This window comes from Camelus dromedarius, chromosome 3 (assembly GCF_036321535.1).
Source record: "Camelus dromedarius isolate mCamDro1 chromosome 3, mCamDro1.pat, whole genome shotgun sequence".
NCBI lineage: Eukaryota > Metazoa > Chordata > Mammalia > Artiodactyla > Camelidae > Camelus > Camelus dromedarius.
In genome coordinates, this window is record NC_087438.1 from 10,582,507 (window position 1) to 10,607,041 (window position 24,535).

Here is a 24,535-nt window from a genome sequence, read left to right on the forward strand (position 1 = left end):
TGGTGAGTAACTAGGTAGGGCACATTAGTGTTAATGGATGAGGAAATGAGCTTTCACAGGGAAACAAATGACACCAGTTAAATTTGGAAAAGGGACTGAGGTGGCAATACAGTTGCCGCTGGATGTTTAAGACAGAGTATCATTAAAACAAAAGGCAGAGCCTGCTGTCTTCAGCATGTAAACCGTCCTTAGAAATGCCAGAAGTTGACCCTCTATTCTCAGATGCAAGGACCTCCTTGAATAACAATCATTCATATTTTGGGATGAAAATATGTTGAAGAGGTTGTTAAATGACCTAGCACAGCATCACATTATGGAATACAAGACTGCTCCCTTTAAAGCGGCAGTTCTGCCCTTTCCAAAAGCAAAACAGAGGCAGGGGCGGGAGTTCCCTTACCGTCAGCGACAAGGCCATGCAGACGAACGTGAACCTCTTGATGTGGGCCGCCGTGACCGTGTTGCTTGTGCTCACCGCTTTGTTGCTGGGGTTATTCTAGGGGGAAGGAAAAGGCTCCGGGTTAGCTGGGCTGCCCACACATGCCTCTTAAAGAGCATCTCGTTTCTGTTTTGCTTCACGTGTCTGAAGCATAGATGTCGCGTGACAGCTGGGAAGACGGCTGTCATTTTGAGTCTCTCTCAGGCAGGCTTCTCTCTGGTTTCTGGACGTGAACATTTAAACCAGAGGGAATTCTGGACTGAACACCTGCCCAGCAGTGTCTCCTGAATCAGCCCCTCTCCTTGGCACCCGGCGCCCCAGGGCTAGTCCACGACCTGGTCCTTCCTGCAGTGCCCCCTGCCCTGGAGCCCTTCGCAGGCAGGGGTGCATCTGGCCTGTATTCGGGGGCAGGTGTGAGGCCCCCGCGAGGTGTGTGTTTGCGCTCTGAGATAAAGGACTGGGCGCCTCACCCATCTCTTTAGCTCCTGCAACTTAGCAGTCTTTCTGGAGTAGAGAAGATGCTCAAAAAGCCTTTGTTAAGTTGACATTTAAGCAAAAATTGCAGACAGCCCAGAGGTCCTCTGACACATCCCCGAGGCTCACCAGGGCCACCCCAGCATCAGGGCTCTGCGTGCCCATCGCCCAATCAAAACAAGCATCTGGCTCTCGACCGTGAACCGCAGCAGAGAGAACACATCGCCTGCCTCGTCGTGGATCCAGTCAGTCCCAGAGCTGGCTCACCGCACCCAGCCCTGAGCACCTGGCCCCCACGTCCAGCCTAGCGAGGGGCTCACGAGCACAGGGGGTACAGGTTCCCTCTGCAGAAGCTTCTGCTGTTTCCTTCCCCTGGAGGCCGAGGCGATCTCTTGAGTCCCCTCCCTTTGCAGGTGCCACCAGCACACACCTCTGGAGGGGCTTACATTTTCTTACCTCCCGCCTTTAAAGCACACCTGCTTTTCCGAATATCAGCCAGCTCTCCTAGTAAAGTGCAAATCACAGTGGGAAAGACGTCCCTCCATCCCCCTCCCCCCAGGGATCTGTGTGCTGGTGCCCTGGTGGGATGGGGAGAGGGAGGCTACGCCAGAAAGAGCTAGGGAACTCCAAGTGCTGCGGTGACAGCCACGTGTGCCAGCTCCGCCAGGTGCACTTTTATTTTCAAAACAGCAAACATTTCTGCTAGCGTGTCTCATGGGGTTCGCGTCTGTGCTCTGCTGTGTTTGCCCAGTCTGCTCTTTAGCAGGTGATAACTGAAGACGGGAGAGGACTGGTGCTAGTGGAGAACCCTCCCCGCTCACTCTTTAGCTGGAAGCGTCAGAAGTTACGCGAGAAATTTTGAATCTCTCATTCTGGAACCCACAAAGAGGCCAAGGACTTCACTTGTCAATGCAGCAAATTCTGGAAGTCCACACAGAGGTGTCTAAGACAGGGGTCAATAGACGGCACTCATGGAAATGGCTTGGAGTAGCCCAGCGGAATGAATGCAAACAATGGGGGAGGAGGTTTCACAAGGCTTCTGGGTAACTCCAGTATCTCTGGCTAGAGGTACTCTCGGTAAAGGAAGTTCACAGCACCTAACCTCTGAGATCATGAATAAAGCGTTGTTTTTCTTGGATGCTTTGAAACTGGAGTGCTGTATTGTTACATTTTTTTATTTCCAGGTAGCCAAAAACAATTTCAGGTGAGACATTCACAGCCAGGAGGGTTCTAACACCTGAGTAACTGCTATTGACTTTTATTAATCATCTTATCCTCCAAGAGCTAAATGTTTAGCAAGAAGACTTATATCCGCCTTGGTTTTCAAGGATTTACTTCTACACACACGTTCCTTGACATAAGAACACTGCTTTCTGTCAATAGATTGGATTAAACCCACTCAAACACGAACCATCAGCTCTCTCTCCTGCAGGTGGCTTGTGCCCTGTGAAGCCCATTCTCAAAGGCCTGGGAAGGAGGGATCAAAGGAGGTTTTTAGGAGATGCTCTGCCTGTAATGTTGTGAAGGTTCACAGTCAGTGGTGGGTCCAGCTCATGGTTTAGTGGGGAAGCTCCACACCTGGCAGAGAGTTCTAGGCAACACCCCACCCTCCTTCACGTCAGGCTGCGGGCGGGGGGCAATCCCTGAAGTGCCTGGGGGTGAGCTGCTATTCATGGGTGATTGGATAGAGGCAGGTCATCTGCTGGGGACCCCTGGCAAAAGGCTTCCTCGCCTCCCCTCCCAGGGCTCTTGTTGGGATAAGAGAAAATGCTATCGGTAGTGGCTCTGAGCTACTTCTATAGAAATTCAAGGCCAAACAGCTGCTATTAAGAGTGCAAGCGGCGGGCTGTTTGCTTTCTTCCTATTTTTTCATTTTAAAACATCATGCACTATCTTTGGGGGGGTCTGTTTTGCTAGCCCATTTGTTTTCAGATAAATGTCTCCAGGTTCAAATAATTAAGCTTTAATGGAGTAGGCGTTTCTCGAATGATCTGCAGGTCAATCCTGACCCGGCCTCAGGCTACAGGTCCGAAGGGCTACGTGCGCCCCTGGGCTGAGGCAGCAGCTGCAGGCGGCTGCCAGTGGGGGCTTTCAGCCTGAGTGAGTCCACTGCCCCCCAGCCAGCCTGGACCCCCGGCTGCTGCATGGACCACTCGGGCGTGTGTGTACCCCAGTGCCCCGAAAGAGATGGGTGTGCTTATGAACTCGAGCACACAGCTTCCTCTCTGTACCTCTATGTCTGCTGCGAAGTCAGTAGAGTGTTGGTGTCACTAAAAAACCCCCACTGAAACAAAGTCCAATACATTGAAACGTTTTGAGAGTGTAATTTCCCTTTAGCAAACAAATAATTTCTCAGCAGGCATAACCTAAAATGAGGGTCAGTTTGGAGAGGCATCATGGGAGCAGCATCAAGGCAAGTGTGAATTCACCTGTTATTTCCTAGGGAAATAGTCCACAATTATCTCCGCCAGCCCCAATGCCACATTAACCTGTCAAAGGGACGTGAGACTGGGAAACCGCGAGGTGTCCCTGATCGGACAGCCCTGTCTGTCAAATGCCAGTTCTAAAGAGTGTGTTTCAGAAACTGCGCCGCACGGGGTTCTCACCTTGTCAAAAGCCGGGTAGACAGCGCGGATTTCCGTCAACCAGCCATATGGCATGTGGCCCACGGGGTACGTGGCTGTCAGAATTGCCACGGCCTGCAAGAGTAAGAGCCGGCAGAGTTAGCACGGGCATCCGCAGAGAGCACCTCCAGCCGCTGGCTGCCGCTGGCCACGTGGCAGAGCAGAGCAAACCCATGCCAGGTGTGGCCCCGCGCTGACAGGTCACTGCACCCTGGGGGCCAGCGTAGCCAGCTGCAGGCCGGCCCTGGAGCAGGAGGAAGGGGCAGGCGCTCCCCTGCGTCTGGGGAAATGGGCCCTCAGCCCAGGGGGCGCACCTGAGACCAGGAGGATGTGTCCCGTTTTACATGAATCCAACAAGAAATGGGTCCTGATCACTGCTTGAGAAGCCAAGATGTCAACCCAGGTCCGCTAGACTCTTCCATTGAGCCAAACTGAACCCTCCAGTCGAGCCTGATTCTTGAGTCTCAAAATGGGATTCTGAGCCCCACCCCTGCTCTCTGAATACTCTGCCCTCGGGGTCCACCTCCGCCTCCACACTGACCTTCAGGGAGGCTGACGGTCTGCGTCTATCTGTCGACGGCTTTATGGTACTCTTTTGACTCAACTGCCTCACTTCCAATCTGTTCAGCCAGGAGAGCTCAATTTTGATGTTGAACTTAAGAAAATTCAATTAATACTTCTCACGGGAAGCCAAACAGATTATTGGGTGAAACTGAGAGTTTCTTATGCGAACAAAAAGGAAGGAAAATGAAAGCAAAGCGTCTAATCCTACATTTCGGCCAAGTCCAACTCCCTGACTAGCTAGTAAAGGAGGAATACAGGCTTCGTCCTTTTTAAAGAACATCACAGAGACGCCAGGAACCCGAGGGAGGTAAGCCCCCAGCTGGGTGCCCACACTGCTGTGAGGAGCACGCGGTGGAGCTGGACACCCCTGGAATCAGGCGGAGCCGGAGCCAAACCTCCCTGCATCACTTCCCAGCTGTGCGAAGCACGATCCCTCTCAGGCCCCCCACTGTCCCTCCAGCAGAACCGCCCATCACGCAGGGCTGTTGGCAGTCAAGGAAACATGCAGAGATGCCAGCAGATCAGACACAGACGATGGATTTGTGTCTGTTCCATCCCCGCCCCCCATGTCACATCTCTGTGCCACCGCAGTCCATCTTAAAGTGGCTCTAATGTATCATTTGCCTTGATTTTTCAAGGGGAAGGGGCACACTTGCACACAGGAGATGGGAGCCACATGCTTTTTCCCGGGCAACTTAAAGTGAAGTATTTAAGCAAAAAAGCTGCTATGTTCCAGAAGCCACCCCAGATGACATTCATGATTCAAAAAGCAAAATCCAGGCACCAGCGGAGGCAAGAGAAAGTGTTCTGCTTGTGATTTATGTGCTTCTCATTCCAAGCCAACATGCGCTGCCTCCGAGGACATGGAAACTGGCAGGAGCCCCCAGATGGGAAACACGCTGACCAAGCATTCAAGGGCAGTGTGTAAACAGGAGGCCCTAAGGAGCAGCCACCAGCCTTCCTGAGGGATCAGCGTTTCCAGAGCCGGAATTAATTCTCCAGAGGGCGGCGGAGGAGGAAGCAAATGAAGTAATTCTATTTGTTCATCCCATACTTGAAAGATGGAAAGAAATGATTTGACTCTTTCTTCGGTGGAGCTGCCAGTTTCCAGATCAATTTCTTGAGTGGTGAGTGAATAATGGAGACCCTCCTTGGGAGGAGGGCAGATGGCCAAGGGCACAGAAAGCCGTGGTGGGTGGGGTGGCATGTGCAGGAGGTGGAGACAGGACAGGTGACAGCAGGCGGGTCAAAACAGAGGCATCGGCCCTTCACCCTCAGATAGTTTCACTCCCGCTGCTGCCCCCTGGCATGTTCCACTGTCCTCTGTGATCGCAGCGAAGAGGCATCGCGTGACTCCAAGTCAGTGGAGAGGCACTGGCAGGAGAAAGAAAATCTGGATTCTAACACTAGCCCAGCTTCTTGCAAGTTTTGTGTCCTTGCCTTGGTTTCCTCATGTGGTAAAAGAGGAGAATGAATGAGACGTTTTCTTCCATACTCACAAAAATATTAAACCACATGGTTTGAAGTCACTGATGCTGAGATCCTCATGGCTTCCTTGTGTGAATGTGTCGTAGAATTTAACATCACAGAATTTCTTGGGCTTTCGAGATGAACTGGAAACAGATTTGTAATCCACCTCCCCCACTCCCCCCATTCTTTGCACAGTGATGACGGGTACCCACATCCCCAGGGGCTGCCCTACCTCTGTAGCTGCAGAACTGCCACCAAGGTCCCGGGACACGAAGAGGTTGACAATAGGCCTGCTGATTCTCTGTGTAGCCAAGATCAGAGCCAAAGGCCACCAGAAGCTCAGCATCTTTCTTATTGTCGCGTCTCCCTGCACCAAGAAAAGGGGACAAATGTTCACTGCTCTCTAGAAGCAGGACAGATAAAACAATTCAGAGCTGGCGTCTTTCTTTTTGATGTCTGCCATGGCTCAACTCACCACACTTAAAAATAACAGAGGAAAAGCCTCTGTAGACAAACCAAGTTGAATTACAATAAAACGTACAGTCTTATTAGAAATGAACTCAGACGGCTGGCAAGCTGTGGTGAAATCAAAACACACATCTAAGCTTGATGGAGCCAGGCCACTATTTTCCAAGCAGGGCAGCTCTGACCCAGAGCCGGAGAGCCCAGAGCCGGAGAGCCCACAGCTAGCTGCAGTTGCGAGGACGTACCCCCAGCTCCGGTCCACTCCTGTCCGGGATGATGTCGTGGATGTTCTTGTAGTAGCCCAGGCACAGGGTGGTGCAGCGCACAAGGGCGCCCATGTACAAGGAGAGGATGGGGATGAGCAGGGGCTCCCTGCATTCCAGGTGACTGTGAAGCAAAATGGCTACAAAAACGACCTGGGAGACAGGAAACAAGAACAAGTCAGCGCGGGGAGAACGGAACCATCAACAGACGCGACACGCAGCCCGACCTCTTGCAGCCGGAGGAGATAGATCTCCGAACGAAAACCTTGACACGGATCAGAAGGACAACAGACACTTGTGCTATGTCTCAACACTGCTTTCATAGAATCCAGGGTCAGACATTTGGGAGTCACTGGAAGAGCACACAGTCACTTTGCTATATTCACCACTAAGATTCTTTTAAGGCAACTGTTTATCCGGTTAAGGTTATCAGTAAAAATATCCAGAAACTTTGGCATCCAGACCCCAAAAGATGCAGAAAAGCTTTGCCCCCTCGAGGTGCACATGTAATCTACACCTGAGAACCTGTTACCATCCATAAAGGACAAAACCGTGATCAATGACGGTACACAGAAAAATGGACATTAACATTTATAAAATGGAATTCACTAAGAATGCTGTAAAAAGCACCAAAGTGAATTATTATAAAACAATATAATTAAAGTGTAAGATGTTAACTTATAAAAGTTGAATAGGTCAAAAAATACAAAGTCAAGAGGGACCGAAATAATAGCAAAGTATCTATCTCTATTGAACAGAGCAGCCTCTAAGGCAAATTTATCAATGTACGTCCCCTCCTGTCCTGCAGGAAGCCAGAGAGTCAGCCCAGCCTCTACCCAGAATCCTCCTGGGACTCACATACTTACAAGGCCACTGAGGTGTGCTGCGTGCAGAAGTAGAGTGATGGGGGCGGGGAGGTACTGTCTGCCTACATCAACCTTACATCAGCCGAATGTCCACGGGGTGACAGGCGTGTAAAACACACCACACTAAGTGATGCTGACCAGAGGAGGGGTATCCCCATTGCTGAGTTATCAAGAAATCAGTGGTGACAGAAAGTTAACAAAGAAGCTGGGGAATGAGCACCATTCCTCAAATGAGTGCATTCGATTGCTCGAGGAAACACAGAAAAGCAGGGCCATCCAGAGAAACTCTCCTGAACGAAATAAAAGTATCGGATGTTAGAGGTGGTCTGGTTACAGTGTGAACCAACGTCTATGCCTGGGCTGTTGTTCTCATACCAGTAAATGGGAGAGAACCTGTCAGAGGAGGGGAATGCAGAGGCCAGAGCGAGAGCGGGGCTGCACGGACATGACCAGGCTGCCTGGAGCACGGAGGACGTGAGTGGACACTCACAGTCACACTCACGACCACACACTCATGCTCAGGGCAGATACAGCGGAACCCAGCGGTGGAAGCAGAGATGCCTGTGACTCTCCATGGCCGCTGCTTCCCAGTGGAACAAGAGTAACGCATGAGCTGAAGAAGGCAAAGACCAGCTGGGGCGAGCCTTGTTAAGGACCCATTGCATTTGGAACAGAAGGTTGAGAGTTGTGTGATGTGGCCAAGATGCCCATTTATTTCTCTAACTAATCAGAGGCCTCTAAGGTGCCCTAATATGGAAACTAGGATGTCTGCCGCAGACATGCTACAAACCTACAGCGTAGGCTAAGTTGATCGTGTTTAGAGACTGAAAACAAGCCGGAGGAAAAAGGAACACGTGAAGACCAACCCTTCCTCTGCCAAGTCCAGGAAGGCCCCCAGCCCATCAGGGCAGCCGTGCAAGACGAGCAGGACCAAGGAGGAGGATCTGGACTTGAAGGAAAAGGGAGAAGTCGGCGTGGAGTTGACAAAGCACGCGGAGGAGCAGAGTAGGCTGGAGGGATGGAGGGTGGGCAGGACGCATTCGGCCAGTAGCGATCCAAGGTCAAGGCGAGGATTCTGTCAGCCTCCTCGTGTTGTTAACAGCTTGGTGCCTCGTGGTCCAGCGCCTACCATACATTTTACATCTTCCCTGTGGGCTGTATCGTTCATCAACTTAAACGAACACCTGGGCTTTTCGCATTTCATTCCAGAATTAAGATTTTTGAATCTGATATAACTATCAAAACTTTGTCGGGTTATTTTCTGAGGGGAACCTACTGTCTCGGTGGTGAGGATTTTCCCAGTGCTGGCCCTGTATCGGGTGCGGGGAATTCAGTGACAGACAGGCTAGCCCCAGACTCTGTTCCCTTGGAGCTGACGGTCTACAGGGGAAGGCAGAAAAGCTCGTCTGTGACGCCAGCGAGCATCCACTGACAACCTGTGACCAGATCCGTGAAAGAAAGAGGGCAGTGGTGCTGGGGGAGCCAGGCTGCAGGGCGAGACCCCGCCAGAGCAAGACCTGGAAGGGAGGACAAACGGCTGGCGTGCAGAGGATGGGCAGATGAGAGGAAGGAAGCAGAGACCATGGGTCTTTAGCTCCTTATAGGCCATGATCAGGATTCTGTTTTTTTTTTTTTTTTTAATCCCCCAAACATCAGGAAGCAGCTTAAAAGCAGGTTTTAGGCAGCGGGTGAAGTGGCCAGAGTGTCACTGAGAATAGCTCACTGTGTCTGCAATGGGAAAGGATGGAGGAGAGACAGGGCAGAGGGGCAGACTGGAGTCAGGAGGCACCTCGAAGGGTCCAGGTGGGAGGGATGTCCCTCAGACCAGGCAAGGGCGGCAGAGGTGGGAAGAGGGCAGACCAAGAAACATCTGGGATTTAAAATTTTTGAAAAAGATTTCAGAGGTAAGAGTCCATCCATAAAAAACTAACTTCAAAAAAAATTATTTAAAAAAAAATTGTCACGAAGAGGGATGCTCCTAAGGTGGTTCCCGGGTTCCCGACCAGAAGGTAGTGGCACCGATTCATTCAAAAGCACAGTCATCAAGATTATGACAATTCTGAATCAAGACTTAGAGTGTCTTTGAAGGGTCTAAGTGGGAGCATCACAGAGACACTTCGATCCCTTGTCCAGAACTCAGAGGAGAGGGCTCGGCTACAGATAGTTATTTGGCGATCATTGATCATGTTATGAAGGGTTTAATAACAGGGTGTGAGTTAGATTCTTCACAAATAGAACACCCAGCGAGGAGGGAGATGGGTCTTGAGGAACTTCAACATTTACACGGCAATAGCTGAGCAGAAGTAGGAGTGAAAACAGGAGGTGGCGGTGTGAGAGCCCGTGGGGAGGGGTATCTCATGGAGGAGGGAACAGCTGCAGAGATCTGTATGGGCAGAAGTATTTTTCAGGGATATGATTCTTCCCTCCACCCTTGGATGCTTACTAGACTTATCTTAGGCAAAGACAGGATTTTTTTTTTGCCTTTAAGGTAATACATCCTCAAATGCTCGTTGTGCTTCTGATGCTAGTGTTGAAAATGAGAGCTGTTTCCTTAATTTCAAATTAAGTGATTAGAGTGAACAAGGCAGTTCAGTTCATCTCTCAGAAGATGAGTTAAAAGTTTAAGACCAGGAAATAAAATCTCTAATAATTCACCAGAAAATTAACAAAGATACACCAGAGAATGACGTTAGCAAGAATTCAGGCATGTGCACACACCACACACACACACACACACACACACACACACATAGTGTCGGCAGGAATTCATTTAAATTAGTTTTAATAGTGGAGTAAATGCAATTAATTTGGAAATTTAATTTTTGGTCTTTAGGGAGATACTAACAGTTGAACAGCAGATTATTTCCAAAAGGTGGCTGGAAGGCTAGCATGTACAATAGGGAAAAACAGGAAGAAACGGGTGGATATGCTCATAGACTGGAACGGAGAACTAGGAAGGGAGCTTAGAGATCAGTCCACCTCCTGCACTATAGAGAATCATTCCCCCAGATCCCTGACTGGAGGAACTAAGTCAACATAGACTACAGGGATTAAGTCTACTTTTCTGCTGAAATTTTTCATGCATTATCTCTGGTAGGATAAAAAAGGAAGGAGAATGGAAACCAGGGCTGGTGCCAACCCCAGGGAACTGGACAGAACAGCAAGATAACAGAGGTCTTCTCAGAAGAGCCAACTTTCTAGTTCTTTTTTTCTTTTAACTGAAGTACAGTTGATTTACGATGCTGTGTTAGTTTCTGGTGTACAACATAGTGATTCAGTTATACACATGACTTGCTGGTCCTTTTTAAATGTAGGGGAATGACATGTGAGCAGCAGCCCCTGGTGGCAGAAGCATTTAAGAATAATTCCCGAGTGCTCTCTAGAACCTGGAACCACATGCACACCCAGCCATGTGCACCATGACCCTTTGCCCACCCACGAGCTGCGACTTAACAGCCATTTGACATGCAAGCATCTTCATAATAAAGGTCAACACCTCTGATGCTAAATTTAAATTCCTACAACCCCCACTGTAGCAAGATCATCCATACTTGTATTATGGGGGGTTTCATTTTCTCATTCATGTAACAAGGATTTACCCAAGTCCACATTTGATCTGAGTAATGAGGAAATGCATTGCAGAGTAAATGGATGGAAATGAAGCATCAACTGGTTCCGGGGCTCACTTAAAAGGCGCTCTGAGCAGCTCTGATGGACACACATTTACCTGAGGACCACATTTACCTGAGCTATGACGTCTGAGATTGAGGCACATCCCACCAGGAAACTGTATTTGTGTTTTAAGAGAATGCCAGCATGAGTCCATGCCTGCCAGAAAGAAAGAACCGGGCATGAGACACACCTTCAGGATTAGTTTATTTCTTTTTTTAAAATTGAAGTATAGTTGTTTTACAATGTTGTGCTAATTTCTGGTGTACAGCATAGTCATTCAGGTATACATTTATATATATGTATATGTATATATATGTATATATATTCATTATAGGTTATTACAAGGTATTGAATATAGCTCCCTGTGCTATATAGTAGGGCCTTGTTGTTTGTCTATTTTATATATAGTAGTTTGTATCTGCTAATCCTAAACTCCAAATTTATCCTTTCCCCCCTTTTCCCCTTTGATAACCATTCATTTGTTTTGTGTGTCTATGAGTCTGCTTCTGTTTTGTAAAATGAGTTCATTTGTGTCATTTTTAGGATTCTAGATATAAGTGATATCATATGATATTTGTCTTTCTCTGTCTGACTTACTTTGCTTAGTATGATAATCTCTAGGTCCATTCATGTTGCTGCAAATGGCATTATTTCATTCTTTGTTTATGGCTGAGTAGTATTCCATTGTGTGTGTGTGTGTGTGTGTGTGTGTGTGTGTGTGTGTATAACAACTTCTTTACCCAGTGATCTATCAGTGGACACTTGGGTCGCTTCCATGTCTTGGCTATTGTAAATGCTGCTGCTCTGAACGTTGGGGTGCATGTATCTTTTCGAATTAGAGTTTTCTCCAGATATGTGCCCAGGAGTGGGATTGCTGGATTATAGGGTAACTCACCTTTTAGTTTTTTGAAGGATGTCCATACTGCTTTCTATAGAGGCAACATCAAATTACATTCCCACTAGCTGTGTAGGAGGGTTCAGGATTAGGTTATTTCTGGTTGTTATGAGTTCCTGGACATACCTCATCTCCTCCCGACCTGAGTAGCACAGGTTTGAAAAATCTACAATTGGTAAGATGACTGTAACTTAGCCTGGTGGCCAGGACCACATGAGATTTTTAAGAGGAACCAGTGACTGCACAGTATTTATTTGGTACCAGTTATAAGCAGACATGTGTACTGGTTCGTGTGCCGGGCAGGAGAGCTGGGTGACCCCTCTCTCTGTGGGCAGTGCGAATCACAGCACCTGCATTCTCTATATATGAAGCAATGTTTTTAAAATTTAATTTTAATTTTTTTCGGGGGGGGCAATTAGGTTTGTTTGTTTATTTATTTATTTATTTTAATGGAGGTGCTGGGGATTGAACCCAGGACACGGTGCATGCTAAGCATGTGCTCCACCACTGGGCTATACCCTCTCCCCTGAAGCAATGTTTTAATAAGGGCTCTAAATTGGTTCTGAGTTGTGACAGTCATTACAGGTTCTCGCTGACTGATTGGGGTCCTTCTCTTCAAGTTTGGGCAGGACCCGATCTGAGACTTTGTGCCTTTGGGGGAAATGAAGAGGACTGTCCTATAAGGTTTGCAGACAATGAAAAGCCCAGGGGATGGCAGGTTTGGAGGAGGTTTGAAGTTCAAAGTAGGATGCATTTAAGGATCATCCTTCTAACTTGTACTGGTTAACCTAGACTGACAGAGATATAGCATTTCACGTGAGCTAAACACAATCAGAGAGGCACGATCTACTCCCCAGGTCTGTGTCAAGACTTTACATGGGAGCTGCTACATCTACAAGTCCCAAGGTGTGAATGTGAAAAGAAATGCAAAGCGCAAGTAACGTCTGCAAAGTGCAGCTTGTGGGCTCTCTGCCGACCGAAAGCCATCTGGATGATAAGCTTTGTGCTTTTCAAATATTCTCTCTCCAACTAATACATCAGGGCCATGCTGCAGAGTGTGTGTGTGTTTGGGGAGGTGATGCGTATTACTTTGGTTTTTATTAGCAGTCCCTTCCTGCTGGGCCTTTGCGAGAGCTGACAGATGAAACATGGAAGAAAAGGGAGCGGATCACAAGTGCTCTGCTGTTATTCTGAGTTTTAGAAACTCTCTCGTGGCAAATAAATACAGAATGGAAGTGGAACATGGGGCACTAGAAAGTCTGTGATTCACTTTTTTGTCCCAAGTTCCCTGAATTCACTGTATCACTGTAATTCTATGTGTTTCAAGAGTCCCAGTGCAGCTGGGAGCACAGGCATTAGTGCAACATCGTGGGCTCTGTCTAGGAAGCTGGACTGTCACTCTGGTCGCCTCCTGCAGTTCGCTCACTGCTTTGACAGCACGGTGGTGTCCCCTCCGGCCAGCCAGGGCACCATGGGGAATCTGATTCTACACTCCAACCCATTGGCCTTTTTCTTTTTAGAAGATATATGTCAACTACCACAGCCACTACACCTGGTGGCAAGTAAGAAAAAGGAAATCCAGCTACCAGTGTTTCAGTGGCCAAGTTCTCCACCTAAAGTGACGCTGTGACAATTGACAATCAGAACCTTGGGTCAAAACTAAGGGTTTAATATTTAAGTCTCCCATGCACAGCAGCGCAAGGCTGTCAGAGAGTCAACGAGCCAGTGCCTGCAACCCAACCCAGATTAAGATTTCTGATAACATTTGAGAGGACGGACCACATACGTTTCGACCTTGTCTCATTCCTCCAAGGATCTGGGGCTGCTGCCTTACCTCAATATACATGTCCACTCACCTCGCACGTCTACTGTATATAAAACTTGAGATAGGAGGTGGTAAAAAAAACTTGAACAGATGAACATATTTTAAAGTCTCCTTCCAAGGCTAATTTAAAATAAGCCCAAAGAAAGGGTTTATTTTCCCGCAGCATTAGACATTGTTGGAAAAAAATATATATTTTTGCTAAGTCTCTTTTATATCTATAACAGATGAATAGGAAAAAGCATTCTCTGAGAACTCTTCAGTGTCATGAAAAGAATTTAATCTATGGAAGTGAGCCACCCTTAGCTAATCTAGTAAAGCTGGTTATTAAAGTAATAAAATTCTATCTGTATATTTGAGTGATTCTTATTCTAAAAAGCTCTGGGTGCTTATACCACACAAGTGGTAAGTTTATCACAAAGCTATTCTGATCCCTTGATCCTGAATATATCAGAAAAGAATTTATATTTGAATCAAATTTTCAAATGAGCTCTCTTGCCTTCTGCCAGAACTTGGGGCAAATACAGATAATTCTCATAAAAGAAACTGAAAAGATGGACTGGTTAAAAGTCAATGGTCAGTTGGAACACTTCTGCACTGCTGGTGGGGATGTAAAATGGTGCAGCTGCTATGGAATTCAGTATGATGGGTCCTCAAAAAATTAAAAATAGAATTACTATACTTCTGGGCATATACTCAAAAGAATTAAAGCAAGGACTCAAGAGTTATTTGTACACTCATGTTCATAGCGGCATTATTCATAATAGTCAAAAGGTGGAAGTAACCTAGATGTCCACTGATGGATGAATGATGGGTAAACAAAATGTGGTCTATACATACAATGCATATTATTCAGCCTTAAAAAAGGACATTCTGACTCAAGCTACATACAACACAGATGAACCTTGAAGACATTCTGCGAAGTGAAATAAGCCAGACACAAAACCACAAACACTGTGTGATTCCACAGTGGAGTCAAGTTCACAGAGACAGAGAGGAGAGTGGTGGTTGCGGGGGCTGCAGGTGGGGAGTGAGTGTTCAGTGGGGAAGTGCTTCAGTCGGGAAGATGCAGACAGCCGTGGGTGGACGGAACACAACAGTGTGCATGTACCTGACGCCACTGAAGTGCACAACTCATAGTGGTTAAGATGGTAAATTCTATGTTATGTGCATATGACCACAGTTAGAAAGGAAATGTGCAGGGCAGTGAAGAGAGCCTCAAGCATGTTGATCAATTTTTGGGTGGGGTAAGTGGAGCCATTTCCACATCCGGGTTGCCAGGGGCTGGGCGGGGGAGGGGAGGATGGGGAGTTCGAGTTTCATGGGAATAGGGTCAGTATCACAAGATGCAAAGAATTCTGAAGATTCACAACAATGCGATTCACTACAATGTGATTCACTACAAGCCATAGAACTAAACACAGAAAAATGGTTAAAGTGGTAAATTTTAGGTTACGTGTTTTTTACCATAATTAAAAAAAAAAGTGCCAGCGATCTTCTCCACTCACCATTGCATCCATAAAAGGAAAGGCAGCAAGATACAGGAAAGCCCTTCTCGTTTTGTTCCCCACGGACTCATCCACGTGGTGCAGTTTATTGATGATGTAGTAGCCGAGGTCACTGTACGCTGCAGGAGGTCCAAAAACAGACATGGCGGTGTTCAGAAAAAGTCAGCCTTATAAGCCTTTTATCCCAAAAGACTAAAAACAATTTTAAATATAATATTTGGGCGTTTTTTGGTAGAAAAATTAGAAAATTTAAACGAGAAAAAAGAAGAAAATCATCTACAACCTCATTCATTTCTCTACCCAGAAGGGGTCACAGTTAACACTCCGGGTTCTAGTTGCCCAGCTGTTTTATGGGTGCGTGTGGTGGGGTATCCACGGGTGTTTTAACATAAAAACGGGGTCGGGCTGCATTTGTAGTCTTTTGTAAACCATGAACATCTTTCCAGAATATGCTTCTACATTTGAATGGACGCCCTGAGTTCCTCTTTGTAGGTTTACTTAGTAGGGCTTAGTCGCCCCCTATTGTTGTACGTTTAGGTTAACCTCACAAGTCATTTGTTGAGTCCTCACCCCCCTGTACCTCAGAACGTGACCCTCCTCGGCAGCAGGGTCATTGAAGGTACAATTAGTTAAGAAGGGGTCACAATGGGGTAGAGCGGGCTCCCAACTCAACGTGATGTCCTTCTAAAAGGGGAGACTTGGACCCGGAGACAGACGTGCTCACAGGGAAGCCCACAGGCGCATGAAGGCAGGGGTTGTGGAGATGCCTCCCAAGCCAAGGGACCACCAGGAGCTGGAGAGAGGCCTGGGGCAGGTCCCCCCCTCGGCCTCAGAAGGAGCCAAACTGGCCACCCCCTCCATCTTCTGGCCTCCACACTGTGAGACAACACATTTCTGGGATTTGAGCTCCCCTGGTCTCAGTGCTGTGTTAGGACAGCCCCAGCAAACTCCTTCAGGCGGCTTCTGAGAAAAGGAGGTGTGGGGCCGACTGGCGTCCAGCCAAGTCCACAAGCCCCGCTCCTGGGCTCTCAGACGTCTGCCTGCGATCCCTCAACAGATAAAGCACATCCTCTCCTGGGCGTGTGGCCCTAACAAACTACTAGCCCCAGGTAGCGCCTAATCTCATGAAGGTTCAGGCTGGCTTGTCTCAGCCCGCCTTATCAGAGTCGTAAACCCCACCGCCCTTCACGGCCCTAAACCTCTTATCTCACCTACATCCAGTCAGAGACTTGTGCTCAAGCTGATCAGGCATCTTGTGACCCCACCATATAAAGGCCCCCCACAACCGGCCCTTGGCGCTCACACAGGCCGCTCTCCCCCGTGGCCCACTGTGGTCCATGACAGCATGACCTAATAAACTCCGTTTCTATTCTCATCCTTTGCCTTTGGTAAACTCTTTCACTGCTTGCAACGCCGGCCCGCCTTGTCCCCTGACAGGAGAGACTCTGGGGCGGGGCAGGGAAAGGAGGGACACATGAATCTGAGCAGCTGAGAAGGGGCACGTGAATTTGAGCAGGGCGGGCAGTCTGCTTGGGCGGCCTGAGAGTACCGAGATCGCTGTGAGAAAGCGTCTCTGCTTCTGTAAATATACCTCAATATACCGACATCAAAAAGAGCGCTTCTATGCAGAATAACGAAGAGCAACCATCTATAAAGCTTAAAGGGCCTGAAGGACTGACTGCTGGGGGATGAGCTCGGCCAAGCCTCTGACTCCCCCAGGATGTGTCGTCCCCGCCCCCGCCCCTGCTTCGCTCCCGGGTACTTTGGGACCAATGGGCCCAAGGATGCTTTTCTTCTTTTTTACTTCTTGTCCTCTTTTAGTTACTAGAGGAAAACTCTGGAGGCCAAGGAAAGAGGCTTTTTCTTCTTGTTTTTCCCTCCTTCTCTCTAGCCTCCCCTCTGGTAGAAGAGTCTGATTATAACTACGAGGTTGTTTCCACCTGGTTAGCTGGGAGTGTAAAATCCCAGAAGCTGTTTTTCATCCATTTCCCCGACGCCTGCCACCCAGTCCCGTGTCCCTGAGCTGCTTCCAAGTGGAGCTGTTGGCTGGGGGTCATTTGTTAAAAGTGCTTTTGCATAGAGTCCATAGTTCCCAGGCGAGCTGCCGTCATGACATTTAGTAAATTTCAGCTCCTATAAACTGCCTTCCAAGACTGTTCGGAAATAGCTTATATTCCTTATGACAAGTAGAACATTAAAAATAGAAATTAAGCAAGGTTTTTGAACAGATGTAGACGGATTTCGTGGTGTGGCTGCAGCGGGAGGACACTGACTCGGCCTGTTTACAGGTACGCAGCTCTGAGCCGCCCAAACCAGAAACAGGGAGGGCCATTCACATCTCCAAGCTCTTCTGACCCCAGCCCACCAGGGGGACAGGCCCTTTCCAGAATCAGTGGTTCTCAAACTTGTCCATCCCATAGATCTTATACTTGTTGCAAAATGCCACAAAATATTAATATCAATCTAGACAAGTTTCATTACCTATAATTTTCCCCATGAAAATTAAGGAAAAAGCCCTCCTCTCATTTTAGTAGCAGGATCATATGTGTATTCTCAAGACGCAAATCTGGCAACTCTTATTCTAATTCAAATTCCTTAATTCCCAGGCTGAAAAACCTCACAAGAACTACTGATTGACTTGCTATGTTCTGTTTACTAGGTTTTTCACAGAGGCAGGTCATCATACCCCTGTGTTTCTAATGTATCCTTTCTAAAATATGTGTGTTTGTATGGCGGACAGGACATATTTAAATCACTCCAACAAATATGGTTGTATCAGGCACTGCGCCAACTCACCCAGCTGCAAAGAGGCTGGTTACCTGCAAGAGGGCTGGGACACATATGAGACACTCATCATTTTAATCTGCACATGAGCAATATTTACTTGGAAGATTTGGGGATGGGAGGTACAAACATTGCCCAGGCCTTGGAGAGATATTGTAGACCCACGCATAAAGTAAGTAAAGGTGAAGTTTTAACACAAGAACTTAAATTCTATCTCTATTTTTATCAAGACTCGACACCACTCAGAATGGCCATCATTCAAAAGTCCACAAATGACAAATGCTGGAGAGGCTGTGGAGAAAAGGGAACCCTCCTACACTGCTGGTGGGAATGCAGTTTGGTGCAACACTGTGGAAAACAGTATGGAGATTCCTCGAAAGACTAGGAATAGACTTACCATATGACCCAGGAATCCCGTTCCTGGGCTTGTATCCAGAAGGAACCCTACTTCAAAATGACACCTGCACCCCAGTGTTCATAGCAGCACTATTTACAATAGCCAAGACATGGAAACAGCCTAAATGTCCATCAACAGATGATTGGATGAAAAAGAAGTGGTATATTTATACAATGGAATACTACTCAGCCATAAGAAACGACAACATAACACCATTTGCAGCAACATGGATGTCCCTGGAGAATGTCATTCTAAGTGAAGTAAGCCAGAAAGAGAAAGAAAAATACCATATAAGATCGCTCATATGTGGAATCTAAAAGAAAAAAAAAAAAGAACATAAATACAAAACAGAAACAGACTCATAGACACAGAATACAAACTTGCGGTTGCCAGGGGGACGGGGGGTGGGAAGGGATAGACTGGGATTTCAAAACGTAGAATAGATAAACAAGATTGTACTGTATAGCACAGGGAAATATATACAAGATCTTGTGGTAGCTCACAGTGAAAAAAAATGTGACAATGAATATATGTATGTTCATGTATAACTGAAAAATTGTGCTCTACACTGGAATTTGACACAACATTGTAAAATAACTATAACTCAATAAAAAAATGTTAAAAAAAAGAAAGAAATGTAAGTAGCTGTTTTCAGTATGACGAAGACGTGCAAATGGGTTTTAGTGTCTGGCACAGGTGACATGTAAAGGAGACACTGAACAGGGGAGGGCATTTACTGGGACAGGAAAGTGACATAGGAAAGGGTGGGGGGTGATGAGAGAACAGCACCCCATCTGGAGCCTGTGGTCAAGGTTACGGGAAACAAAGAATGGGCAAGGTCTGAGTATAAAAACACTTACAGACTAACACAGCACTGTCAATCAATTATATCTGAATAAAAAAAAAAAGCTAACAGGCTCACTAAGAAAGAAGAAGGAGAGCAAAGATGCCTGATGCAGCGGACAGCAGAAGGCGAGAGAGGAATTAAAGAGTTAGGCAGAAAATTGGAATGAGGTCAGCAAACTGAAGGAGGAAAAATCATTAGCGTTTAACTTTTAAGTGTTTGAAAAAAATTGACACATGCTTCCTTAGCAATTGCAGAAAGAACCTGTTTGGTGGAAGAAAATCACTATAATTGTAAAAATATCAACAGTGATAAAAGCGATTGTTAGATATATCTGGGATACAGAACAATTTTGGTTCAAATGTAAGATTTTATGATTCCATTTTAAAATTGAAAATCTTAGATTTAACTTGGAAAATGACATTGATTTTTATTTCAATGACCAAATGTTCTTCCCAACAGTGTCAATTACCCAGTACACTCAATTTTTCCTTAATTACTGGCAGCTAGTAATTAGCCGTTAGTCCCAAAGTCTCATCCAAGCATGACTAAAACAGGGAATGTTAGTTTTATTTAGAAGTTTAAAAAAAAAAAAAACAAAACCAACCAAAAACCTAGTAACAAAAAGGAACTAACTTATCTTTCTTTTTAGGCAAAAATTTATTTAGACCCATTCATTTCACATATGGAATTTTCTCAAATACATAAAACATCTTTGAAAATGGTCCAGATCAAATCTAGCTGCAGAAGTTTCTTCACACCTCAGCTGATGAGTTTGCATTCAGGGTGTCAGCTGAGGGAAAGCAAGGTATCTCCTCTCTACCCCATGCCCTGAAGCTCTGAGCCCAATGCGATGATCAATAGTGACCCTTTGGCTGAATATCTGGCCCGCAAGAAGCATCCTCTCTTCCACACGGTCCTCAGCACAAAATTCTATGCTGCATTAAAAAGGAAAACCACCAAGGCCTCACTCCATTTACTTTCAGATTCAGTCATAGGAGTAAACATTAGCAGACACTTGGGTTCACTGGAAATGGCCTGGGTTTATCTCCTGGCTCTTCATTCAACCCTAACATCCATGGTTCTCCTACAGTGGGTTTGTGAAGTGTTCACAGGCTTCATGCAACTGCCTTCAATAGGCGTGCATTCAATTTTTATGCCAGGTAACCTGACCTATTTTAAAGTCAAGAGGTTCTGAAATCATGCCCTTATGGGTTTTATCACTCAATAGAAGGCAGAAGTAGAACTCCAGCTCTAAAGGAAGGTGCTTTCCCAAGTCTTGGTGAACCTGTAGGCCAGTCACTGTGTGTGTGTCATACAATGTTCTCATTGTTTCATGGAAAGAATGTCATGCCAAGAGTATTTAGTCTTGTCTTGGAATAGAAGAATGAAGTCCTGAAATGAGATAATTTTAATACATAAAACAACCTTTGTTTCCACAGCTGATGCACATTAATCCTAACAATCATTCTATTTTTATTCTTAAGATTAAGTGAGTCTGTATAGTAATGTCTGTCTCTAGCAAAAGCATGTGCCGTTTTTTTAGTGGTGATGAGTTTTAATAACACTAATATATAATTTTATTTCTTTCTTTCTTCTCTTTCTTTCTCCCCACCCCTCCTTTCTCTAATCTTATGTAGCTTAATTTGTAGCTTAAAAAAAAATCTGCTTCTACCCAATAGACCAAAAGTGCCTTGAGGTTGGATCCATGTTTTGCTTTGATTTGTTTCTTTTTTTCAATTGAAGTATAGTCAGATACAATGTGTCAATTTCTGGTATACAGCATAATGTCCCAGTCATGCATACACTAATACATAATATTACATATTATTTTTTATATATATATACACACATATACGTATATATCGTCATCTGACACAGGATTTGGGAACCAAAGACACAAAACTACAGCTTCCCAGAGAAAACACATTTTCTTTTCTTGCCCTAGAAGCCAAATTCCATTCCTTCCATCCCTTGAAATTTTTGGGAGAAATATTTAATGATTACGGAAAAGATCACATTGCAATAAATACATGTAAAGAAATTAAGAGGAATAAGGAATTACCAAAGCTAGATTCCTAGTGGACGGCCAACAGCCTTACCTATCAGGGTGTGGAAGACGGCGGCGATCGCACCGGCCACCACCATGCACAGGACAGCTTTGGTCCTGTCCCGCTTGCTGTTCACAAACACCAGGCCCACATTTTTGAAGTCACTCATGGGGCCCGTGAAGAACTTCATTAAGGAGTACGCCAGCCCGTAGCTGGCCAGCATCTCCACTGCATCTTCCTTGACAGCAGCGATGCCCCGGTTCAAAGCCTACGGAGGGAAGAAACACACACACAGCATTAGAAATGTTGTCTTGTCTCCAGGGAGTCCCACTTCAACAGTAAAACTCAGCAGATCATGTTTCTATAGAAACGCTAAGCAGTTTACAGTGTAAATCTCACTGTAATTTGATAAAAGTTATTATTTTTCATTTTCATCCATATTAGCTTCAGTTTGAAATATCTTCTTGTAGGGGAGATACCTGTCCATTGGGGTTAAAGTAATAGCAAAAACTCAATAAGCACTTTATGTTAATATCAGAAAACATTTCTAAGAAGTTCTGGGTTAAGAGCTTAACATGTTAAATTTTACTTGCAGGCTACATTTACACAACAGCAACAGGCATCCTGGAGATGAGTCAACCACTTTATACAGAGTGGGTGATGGCTTCTTTTCTTCCTTTAAGGAAGGGGTGTGTGTTTGTGTGAGAGAGGGAGAGAGAGAGAGAAATACTGTGTGTGTACTATATATGTACCCCTCATAGCACAGAGTAAGTTCTACACTATGAAAATAGGTATTGAAGGAATTTGCTACACCATCAAATGATGCTATTCACCTGATTCTACTGTGTTTTAATTTGATCTATATTCCTGATCTCTGTGCAGACAAATAGGAAAACCTTGAAACCAAACACACTGTTTTGGGATAATTCTTGCTGGAGAAGATGCAGTTGTAGAATATTCTATTTTAACCACCCTCCATGAGGGGCCAGCCCTCTGAGATCCTGGCAGCTTGTCAGGATGGCATTTCCAAGTGAACTTGCCCACCTACTGGACGTATAAATTAGACTGGAGATGGTGGGAATGGATGTCCAGGTGGAAAGAACTTTATTTTTAAAATGTCGCCAGAACATTGACTCTGTCTTTGGGAACAGGCCACTGACTGAGAAGGAGACTCAGCTTTCTGTACAGTCCTACACTTTTCAACATAGACTTAATTTTTTAGATTAGTTTTAGGTTCACAGCAAAATGGAGCAGAAAGTACAGAGTCGCCATAGTCCCTCTCCCCCAAAGCCCACACCACATCCCCACCATCAACATCCCATCCCATATATCTATCACAACTGATGAACCTACACTGACACGTCATTATCACTCAGAGTCCATGGTTTATATTAGGGTTCACTCTAGGTGTTGTACATTCTGGGGGTTTTGACAAATGTTCTATAATGATGCTTATCCACCACTCTATAGTTGAACATTCTATGCAAAACACTGTTAGCAAAAAGAATGTATTTATAGGAAGATACCAACGTGTAAAATCACTTTAGAAAAATCTAGGATAAAAATAAATGATAGCTGTAGGAATTCAGTATCATTCCTCTGCTAAAGTGGTATCACACAAAGTAGTTTTTGCTAATTGTTTCCAATTATATCTCTTATTCTCTTTTCCTTTTTCCAATCATAACTGTAAAAATTTCCATAAGAAACTTCTTAGCCTTTGCAGAGCATTCCTGCCATGACGCCTTCCGGAAGAACAAATTTTCCTTCTACCAAAGCTGATCTAATGCTTTAACACCCTAAAGCAAAATAACAACCACCAAGCTCTTTGATAGTAAATCTCGTGTTCAAAAGGTGTATCAAGTCAGAGGACTCCTGCTATGTGTCAAAACCTATCACTTGATAATCTTCCAGATTAATTTCCTTCTGGACTTCTATAGTGGATGTTGTCGGCGATCCACCCAGATCCCTTTTACTGGTCAGCGCATCCATCCCCAGGTGCTAGGAGTTGGCCATTAATGCCCCACAGCTGCTTCCTTCTCAGGGAAAATTGCCCCCAGCCACTTTGGATTGGTTAAGCCACACCTGACCCCCAGGCAGCACCCAGCCAATGGCTGGCTGACTTCAGAGTATACAAAATCACCTCCCAGCCTCTCTGTGGGATCACCCTGGTACAATTCATACTCCAGAGCTCCTGTAGGATCAAGTGGAAGTTGGTCTTCAGTGGGGACAACATCCTTGCATAACCTTTTCCCACCACTCACTGCTTCTCTCTCCTCTCCTCCTTAGAGCTCACACTCAATAAATCACTCACACAAGAATTCCCCAAGGCGGGTTCTGCTTCCAGAGAATCTAACTGAAGGCAACTTCTAATTTCCTTTCTCTCAGACAGAGAAGAGTCTATGGTTTGTTCTTCTCCTTCTCATCCTCCCCGAGTCCATGACTGTAAATTGTTTATTTTCATTGCTAAAATGTGTGTTCAAATTTAAATGATATCATTATATATTAGTGTTATCAAAACTCAGGCTCAGCTGCTCACCACGTGAAAAGCAAGTGTTGGTAGAAAGGAAAGTTTGCTCTTTTCTGGAGGCCAGCACCTGGGGGAAGGGTGGACTCATGTCCAAAGGCCAACTGCCCCACCATCTCCCTGCCTGCCCCAGTTTGCCGGACCTGAGTTTCAATAACATTAGTACAAGTTTTAAAAGCATATAGGAAGGCACCTAAATAAAGTAGGATTAATCTTTTTATGTGTCTTATTGGTAAAACTTTATTCTTTGCTAAAAACATATCAGCCCTGACTGGGGCATCCACTGCAATGTTTCTATTTCCACCAGCTGTTCCTTGAGGGAGTCCTAAATCCAGTGCGGAGGCAGAAGCGAAGAAAGAAGGGCACTGGGAATGATGGCTCTGTCAGCAAGACTGAGCATGGAAACTCCACTCAGCTCAACAATTATGGTAATTTGAGGAAAGAGCTCAGGGTTTAGAGCCACGCAGACTTGACTGGATCTGCTTCTTCTTAACAACGGAGAGGCCTTGGCCAAAGTACTTATTCTCGCTGAAATAATGGCTCTTAGATTGTATGTAAGTAGTGTACAGGGCCCCAAGCACCATCGGCCCAGAGAAGGCACTTGAAGGCAAGGATTTTTGTCTACATGGTTTACTACTTTACACCTACCACCTTGCTACATCATAAACACTCAAACGTTTTTGGCTGAATGACTGAATTAGGTATTTTTCTACCAGGAATTTCGATGTTGGTACTGATTAGTCTGCACTTGGAAAAAAAAAATCACATTTTGATTGTAAGATGAAGATATTATTACTTGTAAGATATACCATTGATTTAACTTTTTTTTTGACTACATTAAATGTATGCAGTGATGGGGAAACATCCTGATTTCAA

At 45.7% G+C, this 24,535-nt stretch overlaps 1 protein-coding gene across 1 annotated transcript in view; it reads right to left on the reverse strand.

The window, feature by feature from the left end:
- The window catches only part of ANKH (ANKH inorganic pyrophosphate transport regulator), a 130,389-nt gene that overhangs the window by 27,018 nt on the left and 78,836 nt on the right, over positions 1-24,535 (reverse strand). Inside the window, exons 2-8 of the mRNA XM_010981973.3 lie at positions 21,187-21,403; positions 15,060-15,178; positions 10,907-10,990; positions 6,279-6,449; positions 5,801-5,935; positions 3,517-3,609; positions 398-493 (exon numbers count right to left, since the gene is read on the reverse strand). Coding sequence (XP_010980275.1) covers positions 398-493; positions 3,517-3,609; positions 5,801-5,935; positions 6,279-6,449; positions 10,907-10,990; positions 15,060-15,178; positions 21,187-21,403 — 915 coding nt within the window. The remainder of the gene's footprint in view (positions 1-397; positions 494-3,516; positions 3,610-5,800; positions 5,936-6,278; positions 6,450-10,906; positions 10,991-15,059; positions 15,179-21,186; positions 21,404-24,535) is intronic.